The sequence below is a fragment of the Neopelma chrysocephalum genome, unplaced genomic scaffold (assembly GCF_003984885.1).
Source record: "Neopelma chrysocephalum unplaced genomic scaffold, ASM398488v2 Primary Assembly neopelma1_69, whole genome shotgun sequence".
Lineage (NCBI taxonomy): Eukaryota > Metazoa > Chordata > Aves > Passeriformes > Pipridae > Neopelma > Neopelma chrysocephalum.
In genome coordinates, this window is record NW_020897729.1 from 4928019 (window position 1) to 4949926 (window position 21908).

General features: G+C 37.4%; 1 protein-coding gene across 4 annotated transcripts in view; it reads left to right on the plus strand.

The window, feature by feature from the left end:
- Nucleotides 1–21908, plus strand: part of PEX5L (peroxisomal biogenesis factor 5 like) — a 108454-nt gene that overhangs the window by 66633 nt on the left and 19913 nt on the right. For 2 of the 4 annotated variants that reach the window (XM_027685884.1, XM_027685886.1), the window contains 6 exons: nt 51–155; nt 1487–1525; nt 12090–12201; nt 13868–14077; nt 15148–15274; nt 16275–16371. In XM_027685884.1, coding sequence (XP_027541685.1) covers nt 51–155; nt 1487–1525; nt 12090–12201; nt 13868–14077; nt 15148–15274; nt 16275–16371 — 690 coding nt within the window. The remainder of the gene's footprint in view (nt 1–50; nt 156–1486; nt 1526–12089; nt 12202–13867; nt 14078–15147; nt 15275–16274; nt 16372–21908) is intronic. The other 2 variants (XM_027685885.1, XM_027685887.1) reach the window with 2 other exon arrangements.

Consider the following 21908-nt stretch of genomic DNA (forward strand, 5'->3'; position numbering starts at 1 on the left):
CGGTTCCCGCTCGCTGCTGACTGGAGCCATTGTTGATTTCGCTGTTGTAGGGCAAAGGCGCTAGGGCGGCCGATAAGGCTGTGGCCATGGTGATGAAGGAGATTCCGAGGGAGGAGTCTGCAGAAGAAAAGCCCCTCCTCACTGTGGCATCACAGGTGGGCGGAGCGCGGGGCTCTGAGGAGGCCGCGGGCGCTGCGCGAGTCCCACGCCCCACGCGAGGCATCCTGCGCCAGGGGCATCCCAATGCTTCACTGACGGGGGAAAGTAATGGGGGGGCTAGATGTTTCCACGTGAAAAATTAAACAGAGATGCATTTTTCCCCCAGTTTCAGTCACCAAAAAGTTATTTTAAACCGACTTAAAATTATGTTTCTAATCCATGCCATCGATATTCGTGCCACAAATACTCATTTGCAATTCATATATAAAATATTCACATCAATGCATATGTAAAATAAGAAACAGTCAGTTCGCAATAGTATCATTTTCAATACCTCAAATCCCATTCCTAAGTTCTCACTGGGATTCTGTTCCTGGTCTGGATCAGAATACATGATTTGCACATCTCATTGCTTTCATTCTACAACTTCAGACGAAGAAAGGACATAACATCCTCACACTAAACCTTATTCACACCTTGGAGTAGCCACCAAACATTTGGTGGTTCCATTAGTTTCTTAAAGACAGTAACTGAACACTACTGTAAATCACAGCACAGCCATCTTGTTACAAGATTGGATTTTATTCCCTTATGTTGCTCACGTACATGAATTTGTTCCCCAAGCAAGTGCATTTAGTTTACTGCTGATATTTACTGCACACAAATACTTCCTACTCATCAGGAGGTTTAATGGAAATCGCTGGAAGTTGTTTTTATGTGAGAGCCTTAAACAAAATCCACAATCCTGTTTTACTCCTTTGATGATTTAGGATAACGATGACAGTACTATTAGAAAGTTTTAAGATGCACACACACCAGGATGTACCTCTTTTTCAGAGCATAGCAGATGTGCTGCACTAATACACATTCTAGAAATACCATCTACTAATTTGGAAACCAGGTCTGGCACCTCCTCCTCAGCCCCTGTTGAGCACCATATTTTGCTCGTGGTGAACTCTAATGTCTATGAAGTAATTGCATAAAGGAAAAAGATGCTCCCTTTAAGGCATCATTTCTAATTTTCTACTAAGCGATTAAAAAGCAACTAGAAACCAGCACAGAATGCTGTCCCCTCTAAACCTCACGGCACTTAAAAAAAAAAATTAAACATGCAAAAGAATTAACATACAAAACTTCCATTTGCTTCAACAGGGACAGGTGTTCAGCCTGGGTTCATTAAATGTTTAATACACCATTTGTAGTGGCTGTCTGTCAGTCTCCTCAGCAATAGTCTATGATAAATTTATGAGTAAAATGCTTGTGTCTGTTAGTCAGTGTAATTTCTTCCACTAAACACAAATACCTACTTCCCTGCTATGCACCAAAGGGGTGCAGAAGCCAAAAGGAAGCAGAATCAAGTGAAAAAGTGAGTATTTTCCATAGCCATCTCTGCATCATGTATGTGTGATGTGCAGTTGTACGACCATGTTGCATACATCATTTGTACCCTAATTGTTTGGCTGAAGTGTTGGTTTGAGATGCTGTCTGTGTAGTGTGTCCGTGTAAACCTCTCATTCAGACCACCCATGCAAAACATCGCTCTGTTATATCGTGATATACATCGACCATCACCATCAAAGTGTTTGTCTCTGGTCTTTACATGATGAAACAGATGGATGTGGTTGCTGCTCACAGGATGAAACACTCCAGTTCCAAACTGGCTACAGACCTCCCAAGTCAGATTTAGTTGAGTCATGAGAATAAAACCTGATCTTTCAAAGTTCTCACCACCACCAAGCCCAGTGCAGGAAAGTCTATTATATTAGGAAGCAATTAAATACATTGGATATCCATGCTGCTCCAGCCTTACAATGAGCAAAATCCTGAGAGTAAAGTGGAAGGATGAAGCCTAGATAGAGGAGTACTGGGTTTTCTCAAATCTCCAATTTCCAAAATCCACAATAAGTGAAGGATTAATCATGTCTGACTGTGGGAGCAGATTCCTCAGGAGGCATAGCTGGAATCTGATACTCAAAGAAGAGCCTCAATCCACTTTTTGATAGTGATAATGTACGTAGGCCCCTGAATTTGTGTTTTAAAATATGTCTCTTTGCTCTCTTCCTCTGGAAAATGTTACAAACATATCCAATACAGAACAAGACAGATAAATACTCATATATTATTGTAGTGCTCCTAGCAAAGCTCAGCTTGTAAAATATATTTTTTATATAAATACTGAGAATTAAATTTAAATGAAGTTTCCAGTTCCCAGATTGTTTTATATCATCAGATATTGTTTTATATCATCAGATCTGGAGGCAAACATTCAAATAACATGAACGAAAAAAGTACTGCAGACTCCAGTGGGGCCATGGCAATATATGGCAACTGGGAATCTCAATCATCATTCCAGCAGTAATGAGTACACTACAGTAAGCAGAGGGGTATTCTTGGTAATTGAATAGGACTCCCAGTATCTATTTTTTGTGATTCTGTCTCTATTACCGTCCATAAAAGTCACTTTCTTCACACTTATTGGTGTGAAAAAGGATTCAGTGGTTGCCAAATTTAATACTTAACCATCAACAGAGTGAGCTTTCAGTACTAATAGGATTTTATAGAACATAACTCTATCCATGTTTCTGTCTCCCTTTAGCTTTTTAAAGGTAATTCAGAAGACTGGGACAAAAAAAAAAAACAGATTTTTTTTTTCCATATGAATAGAACCTAGAAAATGTGAAAGAAATTTTATTGAAGGTTCAAAAATTAACTGACCACGCAGCTATGAATCAATATACTTCTCATTGAAGCAAAGAAAAAAATGAGAAAAATTGTGCATAAGAATTTGATTTTAATTGTAAAATAAGATTTTTCTTTAACTTCTTCACAGTTTCTTTGCATTTGTCAGGAGGAAAAAAACTCACTTTGAAATTACTTTCTAATGAGAAATTTAAACCTAAATGCCTCCTGAAGTCAAAGTTTAATTGTACAGCCATCTATGAAATTCCCAGTTTACTACAGGTCAGTGAACTTCAAAGGATCTGATTCAATAATGCAGTTCGATCCAGACTTGTACTTTAAAATATGATTAACTGCTTTATTGAGCAGTAAAAAAGTCCATGATTAAATGCTTTGCCAGACTGATTTTAAACAAACAAATCTCATGGTGTCATAAGTGTTATTTTTCCCAGATTCATCACACCAAATTTAGATTACTCATTAGAGTACACAAATTGGAAAGCTACTCATGGTAGGATACCTGTAATGGTAACAGAAAGAAAGACCTGCAGGTGGGGATTCATGTCCCTGACAATCCTGTGGCAAATATACAAATATACTCTGGACTTATATGGAGAAGAAATGGGAGTCCATAAAAAATTCACCAATAGGAAAAAGAAATGCAAAGTATATCTTGGAAGCTATTCCACCCTTCTGCTTATAACCAAAAAATATAGGAGCTGCCTACTTAGAATTTACAGGACCTACACAGACATGTCTCAGAGCACAGTTTTGATCTCAACCACTTATAATTTAAAAAGTTAACCTACAGAACACTTAGGGTTTAGAATTTCAGTTGGAAAAAAGCAATTTAAAAAGCTGAAGTTACATTATAAGAAACATGCTGAAATTCATCCTCTGCCATGAAAAAGGCAGGTTATAGCACACGTCAAAAAAAGAGATATGTTTCATGAGTACGCCCCAATTAACTCCAACAGATGCTTAAGATTTTTTATAGTCTCTCTATGAGGTATTAGTTAGTATTCAGAGTAGGAACTATTTTTTTTTTAAGTGAACTTCATTTGCATGCCATTAGTTGATCTAAGCAGATTTATGTTTGCTCAAGGGCTTATGAATAAAATACTCAAACATTTCCACTGCCTGAAAGCCACTGTTTTGTTGTTCGGGTTTTCATGTGCTTTTATTTATTTATTTTATTTTATTTTATTTTGGTGGTGGTGGTATGTTTCGGGTTGGGTTTGCTTTTCTTTTTTTTCTTGCTTTGTTGGGCTTTTTTGGTTTGTTCTGGGACTTTTTGTAGGTTTGTTTGGGATTTTTTAGTCTCTGATAGAAGATTTTCCAAATGTTTCCATTTAATTTTATAAAGGAAACAGAGTAAAAATAGCTAATATTCAGCTCCCAATGTTGTTAGGAGATTTTCTGATGTGTGTATCAAGGACTCACTACATGAATTTTATTGCATAATCACGGATTTCCATGTAAAGTTGACGGTCCCATTTGAATTCAATCATGTTCATTCTAAGCTTCTTAGTATTAGACTTGCTTTGACTTCCAACCCACGCCGTAAATGTTTATTAAATAACATTATAACAGAATGGTGGGATGTTACAGGGAATGTAATTAGCTTGCATTCTCTTTTATAGACAACCAGAACTCATTTCATTTTCACTGACTGAAACACATTAATGTAAAAAAAGGCAAAAATCAAGCCTTTTAATTACTGTCATTATCTAAATTTGGGCTACAATAATACACTGTACATTCCAATTTGTCTTCTGAGAACAGTGGTAACTTCCACACTAATCTTAAGAGAACTAGACCTGAGATCACATTTTTTTATTTTTTTAAAGGATTTGTGATATATTCATGAGCAGTATTTTCCATACATCTCAGATCTCTCTCATTGGATTTATTATAAAATTTTTGAGTAGTTTATCTGGAGACACTTCATAAATCCTACTGATAACTCTTTTTCATCTATTATTAAAGCAGGGTAAATACATGAAGAGCAAAAAAAAAATGCACACTTAGCAGTACAAATATTAATTGGTTCTTTACCTCTAAGTTAAATATTGCTCAAAACTTATTGCTTTTAGGGAAGTATGCATAATTTCAGCACAAATATTCTCATGAGTACAATAAAATTGCCTTGACAATATACTTAAAAGTCATAAATTGGCTGCTTGCCTAAAGTAATACAGATTTCTCTGTCACATAATTTAAATACATTTTTCCACGAAATAACAGTTTTAATTTGAAATTACCATGGGAATCGGTGGTGTCATTTTTTAATACAGTAAAAAAATTAACTATACTTTTTCATACATTGTAAAATGCCTCACTATTCCTTAAGGCCAGAAAGATTGGACAATTTTTTTTTTTTGTGAATGACATAATATACCAATTTAACTCTGGTTTTTACATGAAATAACAGAAGTTTTCAGAAACTTGTTGGCTCTTCATTCATGCATACTCTAAGCAAGAATATACTGTCCTGTTAAAGAGTTGCAAACCATATGCTATGGTTCTAGAGTCATTGAACTAGCTGTTTTTACAGTGAAACTGTTCTACTGAATTGCAATTCACAAACAACTTATGAGTTTCAAGCTCTTCAATCTACAAAAAACATTCCAAAGCAGCCACACACACCATAACAGATCCCTACAGAGAAAGGCCATATAATAACAAGGACTTTTGACTTGGTTCCTACACCTGGCCATAGTAACACATCCACACCCTTACTGTAGTTATGCTACAAAACTTTATTTGAAAAGAAAAATCACAGAAAGGACAAGAAAAATCTGTGTGATTTTGAAGTTATTACAGCCTACATGCAAAGATACAGCAAGGGTACGGTAAAAGACAATTTTTTTTGTAATGGAAAATGAAAAAAGGGCATTTTCAACACAGTTGAAGATCAGTAGAAATGGCATAAGTTTTACATTAACTAAATTCTGCCAGAATCTGTGCTATATTTGATGTCTTTAATTCTCCCATCTTCACAAAGAACTTGTACCTGCTGCTCAGTTCTATATGCTGTCAGTCTTCTTTACTTTCACCTAGATAAAAATATGAAATAACTTTATAATATTTTGTAAGCAAAGATCAGAGTTGCTCCCAGACAAGCTCCAAGACTAGAAATGCACCACCTGCAACGAGAGAGAAGCAGCACTTGTCTAGTTTCTATCCTCTGCACCTTATTTAAGAGCATTTGAGAACTGTGGGTTCAAAGCCAAGTTTCCTCTTCAGCCAAAGTTCCCATACAAAAAGTAATTTTAGTGAATGATAGAGAAACCAGAATCTAGCATGAAGAGTTCCTTGTAGATACTATCACAACACTTGTGCCTGCCCCCTCAGTATAGCTTTTTCCAGGGCTTTCTCACCAGATTACTTTGGATTCTGTATCCTTCCCATTCTACAAGACTATTCCCACCTGTGTTTACCCAGCTTCCACGTAAAATTTGTTGATCCCTCAGTTAACTAGCAGGCCATTTTAGGAGTACAGACTAGGTACTTCTGTAAGAAATCATTTACTTAAAGGAACGCTCTGTAACTTCTTAGTGACTGTATAACTTGCAAGGATCTGTAAACATCTCTGACAATGAGTTAATGTTGTCTTTGATCACTGTTGTAGAGCAGTTGTCCAGTCTAGATAGTGATATGAGGAAGAGGAGAGGCTAAAACACAAGTCACAAGGTAACACCACAAAGACAATGCATAACCAAGTGAGGGAAAATAAATAAGTAAAATCTTCTAACACCCAGGAGGGGGAGACACTCTGTTTTAGAAAACAGCTTCCTTTAACTTCGAAAGTGCATGGAGCGTGCAGGCATTAATGCAACAGATTTACAATAAATCACATTTTTATATGACTAGTAAAGGCCAAACTGTCAGTCACAGTCCAAATATGACAAGAGCAACTTTCCTCCTCTTCCCCCATGGCTCTGATCCAGCAGGACAGCAGCACATGCTTAACCTTGAGCTCTGCAGAGCACACTTAAGTGCTTTGCTGGAACCAGGCCAAAATGCAGGAGCCAGACACAACTCCCATGTTAAGTTTTCTTCAGCCGGATCAGGATGGACAGAGGGAAGGAGATTCCGAATTGAGAGATACTTAGTTTTTACCTTGCAACAAAACACCATAACTTGTCAGCACTTAGAAACACAGGTAGGATGTTGCTGTGACAGAGGGATCACAGCAAGAGTTGTCACCCAATGAAACTGCTCTTTATGAGGATACAACGTACACATTATTATTTACTGACTCAGACATCAAGCACAGATTTTAAATATCAACTGGCACATGAATTTAAATATCCAGTGCAGTGTCTACAGCAATTGTCTCACAGCTTCTCTGACTTCACACAAACCCTGACAGCTGTTTGCATGAAGCCCCTGGGGGTGACTGGGCCTGTGTGATTTCAGGTAAGGTATTGTCACCTCTGATTCACAGGCCACTCCACACACTTTCTACTACTTTGCAACAGAGCATTGGTTATCATCTGCTGAGCTAGACTAGTCTTCAGAGAGGCAGCAACACCAGTGCTCCTTGCAAGAGGGTACAAAGAGTTTGTCTCAGTTTTGGAGATTCCCACGGGGCCAAAGTCAGTTATACCACGAGCCACAGGAATTGATTCTCTGTTCTTGTGTAAACTAAATATTTGGCTCTCATGTCAGTGTCATTGGGGCATAAATTCACGCTGACAGAGAAAGAATTAGTATCACCCCAACACAAGGATGATGCAAAAAGCTGAGTAGTGATCACACTTACTATACAAGAGTAAATAAAGTGTGTGAGGCAGTAATTTTGATTGTGAGATGTTTATAAACCTACTAGAAAAGCAAGTGAAGAAAAACATAACTCGTGCAACTTGAACTTTTATCATGAGACTAGTGATTTTTTCCAGTGATTTTTTCCAGGAGCTCCCTTTCCTCCCTTTGCAAGCAGAAAATGAGGTCTTCAGTTCCCATTCTGTCAAGATAACAATACAGGGACTCAACTGTCAGGCCAATACTTCCAGTTAAGCTCCAGAGAACAATAACCTTGGTTTCTGGTTGTGGTTCCCATTTATCAGTTTTTAGAAAGGGTCAGGTAGTGGAAACCAATTGACTTGTTTCCTCTTATCCTAGTAGTAGTTTGGGACTTCCTAAATTACTGCCATGAGTAATTCGATCAGCCTCAGGTGACAAAGTGGATCCAATACAAAATCCAATCCAACAAACTTGGGTAGCTAGTTACACCTAAATTTTGGGTGCCTCTTGAACCAGTCCTTCTAAGATAAATTCCATATATAGCCAGGGGGAAAGTGAGGTGCCTTTGAGAGCCTCCTGAGGGACAATCTAAATTAAGCAGGCAGAACCTCCCTCTGGAGTTGCTTTTCTAGGCATTTTTCTCTCCCTATTGAATATGGAGGGAATCTTGGCACTTAATTTAACAGAACTAGTTCACTATGTGCTCAAAAACATAGGTGTTAATTAGCTGCCTATGCCTGACTGGACCCCCCCAATTTAAAGTTGAAATAATTTATCTTAAAGACTAGTGTTATGTTATGCCCTACTAATACTTTAAAAAAAGAAAAGAAACAAACCAGCACGCTTTGTGCACTGCAAACAGATAAAAACCAGGAATGCAGTAAGAGGGTGTATAAAATGGGATGGAATGACCACACCTTACAGTTGCTGTTAAATAATTCTTGCTTTGAGTATATTGAAACATTGATTTGAATATATTGAAGCAATGTATCAAGTATCACCAGATGACACTTTTGACTCTCCCAGTATCTCTCCATATCTGCTTTTAGGGACAAAAAGTTCCAGCAGCAGTACTGGGGTGAAAAAACCACCTTTTCCTGTTGTGCTGTTCAACAGCAGAATCAGTCCCAGAAAGCTCATTCAGATTTAGGAGGAGTATTTTATACTATGGATGAGTGTCTTCAGATGTATTGATAGTAGGGAATACCACGCTCCACAGATTTTAGAAATCCCTCAGTTAGAGGAGTGTGTGGGCTTCTTCTTTAATTAAAATGAACTTTATAAAGAAAATTTAAATTCTTGGAGACATTATGAGAATTTATGGCTCTCACTGGCTAAATCAATACTCAGAAACCCACAGTTCTCCAGGCTGAGTCTGTACTGCTTGATGTGTGTACAGACATTGTGCACATAAATCCACTGTGGCAATGTCTGCCCGGCTCCTGTTCCCAGCGCCGCTTCCTCCAGCACCTGGCGACGTTGGGTGACTTTCTTAATTTCACTTTACTTCCCTCATCTGCAACGTAGAGATAATACTTCTCAGCTCTGCAGTGGTGCCAAGCTTGATTCATGAATGTTTTAAAGTATTCTGTGATTTTCACCCGTAAGGTGCTCAAGAACCATAAATTATTAGTTTAATATAGATCATAGTTTTCATCTCATGAATCTTTTATAGCACTACTCGAAATTCATGCCTGATAAAACTCTAATAACTTGAGCAAAGTTAAGCTAGGGATAAATTTGGTACTATATATGAGGCAGCAAAATGAAATTCCAAGTGTGAGACCAAGGGCTTAACAAGTGGCATTGAGTACAGAGTAATGTCGGAAACCTACCCCACTGTCCACTTACCTGCAGAAAAAATATCAGCTCATGGCACTCTAACTTACTAAGATCTTAATTCATCATTAAATGTCTGCCTCACAACAAAATAGTGTTTTTCTAATTTGTTCTATTGCTGTACATATGTAGTTTGTATTTACTGAGACTTAGTAGACATGATCATGTCTGACCTGTTTTGACCCAAATGTTTCAGTTGAAAACAGATTATTTTTCATGGGAATAAGCCCTTTAATAAGACACTCGTACAGCTTCTAATCCTTAGTCATGGGAGCACAGGACACAGGACTAGGAGGGATCCTCTGGGTCACGGTCCACTTCTCGAAAGCAATCACATCATAAAGAGCTATGTACAAGGCTTGGCAAAAGTTACTTTGTCTCTTTAACCTAAAAAAGATATTGTTCATATAGTTCACTGCTGCAATAGGTTCTTTTAATTCCAGACCAGATCTATTCATGGTCAGTTTAGAACTCTTTGTTATCATTCCAGCCTTTCTCTATAGCTGAAATAACTTTCCTCCTTCAATTTATGTATACATGAAGAATAACTATATGCCTACTCAATCTTCATTTTGTTAGCCTAAGCAAGGCAAACTCTTTTAGTCACCTGTAAAATGTGGGTTTTATTCTGCTGATAATTTGTGTGGCCCATGCCTGATGAATTTAGTGTATTTGTTCACAAAGTCAGAGAGTCAGAGAAGAGGAACCTATTTGTTTTATAACTAAATAAAAATGCTGTAAATACAGCAGAAAGAAGATACAAGTTAGTAAAAATTAAATCTTGTTGTTTGCTGATGAAGCTGATATTACCATCAATCTTCTTTCAGTTTTTTGGTAGAATTTTATCAAGGGTTTTGAAAAATCTATGCTAGTATCAAACTAATGAATGCCTGTTGCTTAGCAGGTCTTCCTCTGCTTCCTCAGAGTTTATTACAAACTCTGTAATAAAGAAATTTCTAAGGACATAATAACCATCTTCGAAAATAAAAAAAATTATTTATCAAACTTCATACTTCAGTTGAATCTTGGAAAAATTCAGATCTTTATTGATTCTTGTCTCTTTCCCTGCCACAACACTGATTCTTATTATTATTGCTGGTCTTCCCAGAGTTTATCCTCTTATGTCCACGACAGCTTTGGGCAATAAAATGCCTTTTCAGCTGGTCTTAAGATTTTCTATTTTTCACTTCTGCAGTGGGTGCTTTCGAGTTAGAACCCCCCATGATTAAGTCACTGGTGAGGTGCATCTGCAGTCTGGGTTTAGCACATGTAGATGTAGAGTTTGGGACTTCTAAATGAAGTGCCCATATTTGCACGTTGTGCAAATGAAGTGCCCATATTTGCACGTTGTGCTGCCCACAGTTGGGCAGGCAATCACTCATCTGTCTCTCATGGCACTCATGTAAACTGGTATTTCAAGGTCCTGGGCAAATGCATTTGTGCATGTACAGAGTTAGTCAGCATTAGGTACCAGCTTAAATGTTTGATCCATTAAAATAGTGGACTTTTTATTTCAATAGCTCTGGTATTTCATTGCAACTTTGCAATACAGAAATCAAGTACTGAAGAGCAGTGAACCTAAGCTTAGAGGTAATCCTGAGCTCAGTGCCGATAATTAACAAACATGAGGATGAGTAAATACCCTTTTTTGCCAGTTTTAGTCCATGTTAGCATCTTAAATTTTAAAATTCAAATATATCTAGGAGAAAATTCTGAAAATTCAACAGTGTAAAGAAAGTGAGAAGAGAATGGCAAGAAGGAGGGAAGAGAGGGAAAAATAAACCTGAAAGTGCTCCAGGCAAAAGCAACAGAGGGAAAACATGTTTCCACATTATTAAGATACAGTAAATGCAGGACACACCATCAGGCATCCATCCAACTCAGCTTAGGTCTTGATCCTCCAGTCAGAGATAGATGGAAAAGAGGAGACTTTTATTTCTGAGACTTTTACCGTTTTTTCTTTTTAATCCCTAGTACATTAAATAGCTTGTAATGCACAAATTCCTTTTAGGTAGCAGAAAACCAATGCACTCATGCATTTGGAATAAAAGTGGAAAACTTCTCATAAATAAAAACTACTGTGAGTCTTCCCACAGTCAGAGCTCGTGCAGGAAGTTCATACACTCACCAGGCTCCATCCACTGTCATTCACATGTCGTTGTATGGCAGAGAAGTGTTTTCTGTCTCAGTGGGTTATTGTTTAATGGGCTAATGCATATTTGCTGGATGAAATGCTATTGTGGGAGTTCTGTGGGGAGGCATGCTACTGGTGGAAAAAAAAAAAAGGCCACTTCCAAATACTAAAAAAGCCCTGTTTAGTCTCCTGGTGATAGAGAAGGCCAACTTCACCATGGATTTGAAGGGAGTTGCATCAGGCCTTGTATACTTTAGCCCTATAAGCAATAGTATGCAATAACTGCTAAGGAAAAATCATCTTGCTGCTTTATTTTTGTGTGATTTGTAAAACAGGAATATAATTTTGCCTCAAAAGAGCAATTAGACTCTTTTTTTTTGAAAGCCAGATATATTTGCGGATCATCTAATTGCAACACTTTACTCTCACAATCAAAAATAAAGCACGTGATGTTGTAAGATGTGTTTTATTTCTTTAAATTCTTCATCTCAAGAACACTCTGTGACCCGGGGTTCTTTGTTGTTAGCTGGTGAATGAGCAACAGGAAAGCAGACCCCTCCTGAGCCCCTCCATTGACGACTTTCTCTGTGAAACTAAACCAGAAGCTGTTGCAAGGCCTGTAACATCGAACACTGCAGGTAAACAACATTCTTTACTATCCCCCAGTAGATAGAAATAATTTAATTTTATCTTATTTAGAGCACATTTTTTCAAGTAGTTTCTTGATTTTTTACTATTTGCACAAAATCACAAGCCAGTATTAAATTATAATTGTCTGAACTATTCATAGAAAAAAACTTTGTTCATTACATTTGAGGGCCAATATGATGAGAGTCAAACCACATCAGTTCCAGTCGATCTTTGGAGCTGAAATAAAAGCATTTTGTTTAAGTCTCACAAAAGTATGCACTAGTTTGATCAATTCTCAATATTTTTTTTTGCAAAATGTTAACCTATGAGAAAGCCACATTTAGTCTGATTTTAACCAAACCCATTCCTTACTCTAAAAAGATTTTTTTAAATAAAAACTAGGATGAGATAGCAAACAAAAAGGGAAAAGATATCAAAACAATTTATCAGGCTGAGTTTGGACACCTTAATAGTGAAAGGATCTAATACATTTCTCAGCTCCATTGTGTTCAATGAGACAGCAGAGAAGAGAAAAAGTAAGAGTGAATCCTGAAAGCCTTTTGAATGATACTGAATTCTATTTGATGTATATTGTCCTTTGGAGGTATTTTTAGAAATTGATCCCTTCCCACTCAGTATTTGTGCAAAGGTAATCAATGCAGTTGAGCAGATCACCAGAGATTCAATAAATCAACATAACACCACTATGTTCTCTTGCTATCTCTTAAAATGACTCTGCTTGTTAGAAGCCATTTAATTAAAATCTATATACATGCAAATTATTAAATGAGTAATTGACAGCTGGGCGATTATCTTCACTTGTAATTAATACGTGTCTAAAGCAGTATGCTGGAACACTAAGTTAAATAGCAATTTAAAAATAATATTTTTTCCTTTTATATATAGCTAAAGATATTACAGGGATGAATACAACTATTTCAGGTTGTTTAAGAATGGTGTTTGTTGTAAAAAAGTATCTATATATTGTATAGCTGCCTAGAATATCTACCAGATTGAGGGGCGGGGGGGTATTAGATTTATGTAATAGCAAAATAAAAATTTCTTATTCTATGAAGATTGATGAAATTCAGTCATTTGCCAAGAACACAGATAAAGCACTGCAAGAGATAATACAAATTGATTTGTCAAAAAACACCTGTCCTGTAAAACAATGATAAAACGACAGTTTTCCTATATTTTACATGCTAAGGAATTTTAAATGTTATTCTTTAGGCAACTTTTAAATTAAGAACCCAGGAAGATATCTACTCCTGCATTTTCCAAAATGGCATGTGGCACAACAGCAATGCCCTAAGCAGCTGTTACCAGTACTTGATAAATCATAAATCAAACCAAATCTTATCTCAAAGCTCAATTGTACAGGGAACCCTCACAGCAGAGGAAAATCTGTGAAGGCCACAGCCTTAAGACTTTGGATGTCTTTAAGATTTTCAAATGAGAAGCCTTTTATGTGAATCCATTAAACTGCATTAGTTAAGCACCTGAAATTCCCAGGCATATTTTAATGTGTTGGTCATCACCTTTAGCCAGGAAACACACACCTACTCTAGTCAGAGGCAAACATGTCAGAAATGTTTTTCCCAACTTAAACAAATCTGAAAAAGCAAGCTTTTTAATTAAAACAACATTAAATTATAACATTTTGTCTCTAAGTATTATCAGCAGGTCTGGATCTCCTGGATCTTAGTGAACCTGTCTTACAAACCCAAAACAAAGCAAAGAAATCAGAGAATCCATCAAGAAGTGAAGGCTTAAAAGCTTCAACTCACAGAAAGAAGACAGACAATCCTGACCTTATCAGTGTGGATTCTGAGCAGAAAGTCCAGGCTGCCAGAGTTGCAGACAAGTCTTCACTAGATTTTGGTAAGAGTGTAGCTATTTTATTAGTGCTCCATAGCCTTTCTTAGCACAAGTTTCTCCTGACTATTGTCACAAAATAATGAGCAACACCAGATTTTTTTGTTGCACCACGTTTTAGCAGAGTGTGTAACCTTTGCTCCACCTTATAAACTAATTGAAGCACTTTAAACTTGAAACATTTTCAAGTTTACATTTTACATTTTGCTATTATACATATTAAATTGTCACCAAGTGTGCTCATAAAGCTTTGAAACGTTTCTTTGAATAAAAGAATTTAGTCAGAGTGAGTCAAATGGTAGAAAAATCTATGGGGGTATGATGAGAAATTGGGAAAGGACACAAATGAGAGGAAGCCCATACATAGATGTCCTTCTCAGAACTGCAGATGTCAGAAATACACAATACATTTGTAAATACTGCTGTATCTATGCATATGAGGGAAAAAATTCCATTTCTCACAAGAGAAATATATTTATACAGATTGAAAAAAAATCCCCAAAACAACTCAATATCCTGCCAAGCCTGATCTATCGACAAGCTTTGGAAAAGGTGAATTTAATTTAGTTCCATCCAAACTAAATTACTTGCACTGCGACTGAGAATTTGCAAGGTAAATGTAATTTATACCAAGGCAGCAAACTTTCCATTCATCAGCACAGAAATTCTTTTAGAGACCTTTTCTTCAAACAGGAGCTCAACATCTGATTTTTGCACAGTGAGTCTGACATATGACTGAATAACATTGGTTGCCTACATTTTTAAATAGTAGTCTCTAAGAAAAGTCTTATTTTTACAATTAGACTAAATTACATACAAATCACTGATTTTAAATCAAGAGTTACACTGACATTCTGACCATGAATGCTAATAGATTTTGAAAAAATGTTGTGAATTTCCAAATATTTTCACAGCATATCAAATAGAAAGGTACAAAACATTTCTGTGTATGGACTTTAACTAAAGTGTAGTCTTTGGTGGTACCATTTTCTCTATAACATACATTTAGCAGAGGAGATAAAATTTTCTGCAGTAGTTTCTTTAAAAGATTCATATTTTCTTTATTTATTTTCCAGTTGATATTCATCATCCAGAGAAATGGGATGATGTCAGTTTTCATGGAGACAGGAGTAGCAAGGTCCACCCTTCTGCAGAGCGAATATCATCATCATCATCTAGAGCTCCATCAAAGGAGATTTTATGGTACAGCTTTTTGCTTTCCTTACAAAAATATTTCCATTCTAGCTTTCTTAATTCACAGAAATGCCTTCTTGATGACAAGTCATATCATTAAACCTGTTATGATTACACTAAATGTGCTCAGGCACACATTTTGGACAATGCATCATAAGGAAGTACACACTAAAATTATATTTTGCCAGCAATTTTCAGTGTTGTGAAAAGTAGCAGGTGCAATTACTAAATAAATGGTGGTTAGAATTCTACAGAGACATGCAATGGTCCAAATCCAGCTACAAACGTGAGTAAAATGAATAAAACAGGATAGTTGGCAGTGCAGTGATTTGACACTCACTGGATATCCACTGTATTTTGGCTTTGCTACCACAAGGGTAGCAAAGAAGAGGCAAGATAAAATATCCAACCCCTTTCACACAGTTAACTAAACTTGAGGGGTTGCAAATGAGGAAAGAATTGGACTTTGCCTTTGGGAACAGTTCATGCAGATTAATTCTGCTGCCTTCCTGATGTGTAAGTAGCACTCATTCTCCACATTTTGCATGGCCATAATTAGCATTTTCATGCACTAGAAGGTTTCTGACCAAACGATGCTTATCCTGTATTTTAACCTGCCCTTTTTCTGGGCATTTCGTTAACTTAGAGCTGTTCAGTTGACTTGATTTTGGTCCATAGGGTTTCATTTTCTAGGAAGAAAGAATGTTAGGACATTGTGGTATGAAAATGCACATATGCCAAGGTGAATTCCTGCATAGTGGTGGTTGATTCTCGGACACTGATTGCGGGTACAAACTTGTGTCATTGCCTATCCTTGTTTTGCCTGGATATGAAATAGAAGTGTATGAGTGAGAACACTGAGAAGGGTCCAGGTACTTTTGAGAACTGCCTTTTGATAATTCAGTTAAATTAAATACCCTAATTAATTGGTGTGTGTTTATGGACCTGAAAGATGTAATGCAGCGTGTCTTACTGTTCAGTGATGAGTGTGTAAATGCATTGTTTCTAGGTCCACAGAAAACAGATCACAGTCTGAGCTGACTAATGTCAAGAGTGCCTTGGACTCTGATTCTACATCAGAATTAGAACTTGCACCTGCAATACAGGTAAGGAGATTTGGCAACAAAAAGGTAAGGAAAAATTGTCCCATTGGCTAACCATTCACATTCTGGGACAAGTATTTAAGGGATGTTTTCAGGATCATCAGAGAAAAATACCTCTGAATCTTTACACCTCTTTGAAATTAATGTTGTGAAAATACCTTACATATGTCAGCACCTCAGACATTCAGAGTTTAATACTGCAGTGAACTGTCACCTTCTCGTACAAAGACAAAAACTTCGAACAATTTACAGCATCATCTTTTTTCTCTTCAACCAGTTCTGAAAATTCAGACATCTAATGGTTCCCTCTCCCTGCAACATATCTATTCTCAAGGTCTCTTGATCGAGCAGGAATCCCCAGAATTGGAAAATGGTTGAGGAAATCATTAGACCAATGTTCATTACTAATTTATCTCCACAGGTGGGAGAGCAGTGTGGTCAAAGGACTTTTTCCTGCAGGAAAAGTAACTCTAGTACAGAGGGTTCTGTAGATTTGCCCAATTCCACTGTCACAGGACAGGACAAGGATTCCACAATTCCACAAGGACAGGACCTTGTGGCAATTATTACTTGAAGTTGTAAGCAATTATTACGTAGAGTTGTATATTTTTTGGTATGTATGTATGCACAAACAGGTGCAAACATAGATTTAGATCTGCATTCACATAGATCAGGTTGCTTATACACCTTCTTTCCTGCTTATTTTTTAACTGAGGGATTTCTGCCATTGCCACTGGCCAGGGCAAGAGAGAGTTGTTTGGTGCATTAGCTTTTTGTTGAAAATAATTGTCTTCCCTTCCACAGCTATTTTTAGGCCTGGACTTCAAAAACTTTCTGTCAGATGGAAAATCTGGAAATTAATGGAAAATAATAGCCTCATTTGAAAATGGAAAAATGAGACATTAAAATGCTAAATGTGTTTTCTTAAATTATGCACCATTTTTTGAAGAAAATAGAATTAGAACCCAGTTATCAGATCCATTTCTGTGTTTTTGTTAGGAAAAAAAACCTACTTCCCTGCCATCTCTACATTACTAACAGGAGGGGGTTTTTCCCTCTGGAAAGCCTCACTCTAGTTGTAATGTATGATATCTTTTCTTTCTCTGCAACAGATTTATACTTCTTATTAATGGAAAAGATCTATTGCACAACATCATCCACTTGAAATGGATGGTATGTTCTCACATAATTTGTCTATCTTATCTTGAAGTACCTCTGACCCATTTTTAGGAGGCTGTTCCTCAGCCTAATAGATCTAAATTCCAGAATATTCATGCTCAACCAAGATGTGTGTAAATCAAGTAGACTGTCACAGAATTTAAATACCGTGGCTCTCTGTAAAAGCGATTGCAAATTTAGTATATAACATCTCTACTTTCTATGGTCTATTTCCTGTTTATCTTCCACTAGAATGACTGCAGAAGCAAAAATCCACATTTTTCATTCAGTCTAAGCTCAGTCACTTGAGGCTCCATACTGTTTTGTGAAATGACTGATATTTCAAAATAAAAAAACCATGAAGCTGAATAAGCCAGCTTGAAAAAGAAGCAGAGAAAAAAATTCTTATCTTTTGTTTTGGTATATTTCATGTTTTGTTTTGTTTTGTTTTGTCATAACCTGCTTTTTTCAAACTTATGGTCCATTCAAGTAACGAAACACTGAACTGGCAATTAGTAGTGCAGAAAAATGACCTAAAGTGAGGGTGAGTTCTTATTCTAGGTAGCTTACTTAGAAATTTAGTGGGTTTGTTCAGTGCCAGCTTCATCCTGCTTATACTTGGACTGCCAGAGTTGTCAGTTCCCAGCAAACAGGCTCATTGATCTTGACCGAGTTCTTACTGTGCTTGTAAAAGAAATCACGTTACAGCTTTTATCAAAGCATATGTTTTCCATACTTTGTCCTCTATAGGTTTTGTCTATCTCATTTAAAGGTAACCTTTGCATATGCAACACATTCTGCCATACCCTAAATATTCCATCTTGTCAAACATGCTGCAGTTTTCCATCAGCAGTTTCCCAGGCAATCACCTCATCACTCATCTTTGACATGTTAGATTTAGTTCCTCAAAGTGAAATGCTAAGTAACTAGGTCATATTTTCATTAAAATTATGCAATCTTCTTAACAAAATCCTGTGTTTACCAGAACTTGTATCAATACAAAATCCAACAGACAAGCTTTGAACTACTAAGGGGGAAATGTGTTTGAAGGCTGGAATATGCTCTCATGGTGGCTCCCACTGGATGTGGCTGTCTTGCTTCTCAGCATTTTTTCACATCATATTTTACCTATTACTAACTCTTAAACAGCATTGGCACTGTTCTTTTTTTTCTCTGCCATTCTGGAAAGTTCCTTGTTATGCTTTTATTAGTACTGAGATATCTTGCAGTGTTTGGGGCTTTTTTGAAGGCTTATTTTTCATCTTATAATTACAAAGTGCAGAAAGAGATAATATGCTCCATTGTCTGCACATAAAGTTTGCTCATGTTGTAGCTCTTTAAATGCTCCCCTGGGCATTATAGATATTTTATTGCTCACCTATAATACACAAAACCCCTCATATGCTAAAAAGCTGTGTCTAATTCTAATATGTCAGCACTCTTAGACAAAGGTATAATGCAAAGCCTCTAAACCTTAGAAATCTTCAATTTGAGGCAACATATTTAGAAAATAATACTGATTCCCCACTTCTCCTAAATAGCTAAAGTAAGACTAATGGCCCTAGTTCTCCTTGGATGTGCCAGTTACTCTCAGGAAAGGAAATGTTACAAGGGACAGATTTAGTTCATTATTTGAAGACCTGATCAAAAGTTAAAGCTGTAATTTAAGCCTCTCACCAACAGTTTAGATCCAGCAGCACAGAAGTAGAGTACAAGTGCAGGAAAGTATGTGCAAATGCATCAGAATGGAAGATTTCTTTTCCCTGAAGACAGCAGCCATGATCAGCCTCAGCACCTCCATTGAAGGGTGATGGGAATGTCAAACCATGGTGTCCACAGAGTGTCCACAGACACACCCATCCCACCCTGAGCCACACCCACCTCTGGCTCCCCTTAAGGGAGGCAGCTGCAGAGTCCCAGCCCATCACCAGCTGGAGATGTGGAGTTCTCCAGTACTGGCACTCCATCCCCATCCCCTCTTTTCCTGCACTAGTGGAAGGCAGCATATTCATTACACATGGGGTCTTCCATTTCTGGGTATCACAACTTGGAGAGTATAACTCTGCATTGTCTGTATGCAAATACAGCTTATGAGGAGTTTGTTAATGACCTTTTTTCCCCTCTGGCTGTGCATTTAATGGAGCAGAAAGTTTATTTCTGTGGGGGTGATGCAGGGACAATGGGTATCTTCTGTCATGTGGCAGAGGGGACCTCTATGCTTCTTGTCTTCTTCCCCCTCACCTCTCTGCTGTCCCAACAAGTTCACTCTCCCCTTCTGCAGTCTGAACATCACCTTTTGCAGTATTGTCCTTGACCTGAGGAATGGCAGTCACTGGAAGCAAAAGGGTAAAAAGTGGAAGTAATCAAACCATTTGCAAGAGCCAACTCATAAATAATGGAAAGGCTGGGAACATAATTAGTGCCTATCAACAGAGCTCTGTGTCAAGGAAAACAAACGTAATTCTTTGATCAGATTACAGGTCAAGTTGATAAATGTTGCTGTGTGATATTCTGCAAGACGTTTGAATTAACACACCATATTCTGATTTTAAAATTGGCCCCATACAGTAAGAATTGAGAAGGCACTAAACAGATTAAGACTGGCTAACATTAGATCTCAAGAGCAGTAGTTACTTACTAGGAAATGTAACCACGTGGGGATTCTTCTGTGATTCCAAGAAGAAACTGTGATCTTTAGTATTATTGATCTGGAAAAAAGTACGCAAACCATTCCAGAGAAAATTTCTTTATGATACAGCAGTGGAATGAAAAAAATGTAAATAAGGGAGTCGAAAAAATGAGCTGGTGACGAAGACATCTGTATAAATATGTATTCCAATACATTTCAGAGCCAGAATTCAGGCTCTACTTACAACACTATGCTGGAAGGCAGTTTGAAAAGAACCAATGACTCAGAATGTATGAGAATGTCAGCATGAGGGCTCCCTGTGTGGTACTGGGATAACAGAAGTGTGTAGAAGTGAGACAGGAGGTCACCTGATTTCAGTATAGAGAAACAGCAAGACAGGTATTAGAATATAGGGTTCATTTTGGTTGTCTGTATGGCTCTGAAAAATAAAGAGGGAGTGTAAAAGCAACCTCAAAAAAGGTCGAAATCTAAAAAAGATATTTCATAATGAGATCATTTAATATTGCAATGTCTTTATATTATTCAATGTCCTTTTATCATTAAAAACTTATTAAAATCATCAGTATCCTTCTACAGAGAAAATAAGGAGTACTAAAATGTGTTTTAAACTACTGGAGAAAAATAAGAAGTGGTAGTTGGAAATATCATTAAGGTCTCTTGATAACTCTAAATTAAATATGAGCACCTTCCTCAAAGACATGTACTCCAGACAACCTCAGTTTATTCTCTGTAGAACATCAGTTTGAGTGACAAATACCATCATGTGATATGTAAAGAAATGAATGATTTGAACCAGTTCTCTCTTCTGCACAAATTCTATTAATCAGTAAAACAGCTGGTTTGTGTGTAGGACTGGGTTTTGGTATGTTTTCAGTAACAACCTGAAATCTCTTCCTGGCCTCAGCAAGGGAGAAAAATATTTTGCAAACCACATGGACCAGAGGCAGTAGATACGAAAGCAGAAACAGATCCTCAGTGTGGACTCTCGGTGCTTCCTGTCACAGCAAAGTCCAGAAGCCCACACAGAATAACACCCACAGTGCCCACCACGAGCCTGTGCTTCTCACAGAATTTGTGCTGTACTGCTGTTTTCTTCCCCTCTGTGTATCATCCACCCAGTGTACAACTCACTCATCAATCTCTGCCCGTGAGACCAACGGCTCGGGAACAGTACAGAAACCTTAAGTCTAGACTGACAAATGAATGCCATTTTCTGGCTAAAAAACTCTGTGTACAACCACAGACATATGTGTTTGACCTTGCATCGCACACAACGTGTGTGAGAACCCAGGAGTGTGTTGGATGTTTCATCCCAGCAGTGCACACACCAGCATCTGCAGATACAGCCCAATGAGCCTGATGTGAGCAAAATTAGTCTTTTAGCAGTGTGGCTCATTGAAATTGAATATTACAAGTACAGTCATCAGAAATATAATCACATAAATTAATGCAGTTGGGACCACGGGCAGGCAAGTGGCTAATGAGTTTAACCTCTTGACAAACACGAGGGAAGGGATTAGCAGCCAGAGCTCTACTTAGCAAGATTAGGCCACTTTGTGCCTTTCTATGCCATCCCTAAACATTGTTTGGTTTTGTACAGGGCCTTTTGTAAAAAAAAAAAAAAATTGAATTGTTTTTAATAAAAGAACAGGGAAAAACTCTTTATGTGCCTCCAATGGGATCGACCAATAGTAAGGCACAGGAGAGCTGCTGATTGGGAAAAGGATTTGTC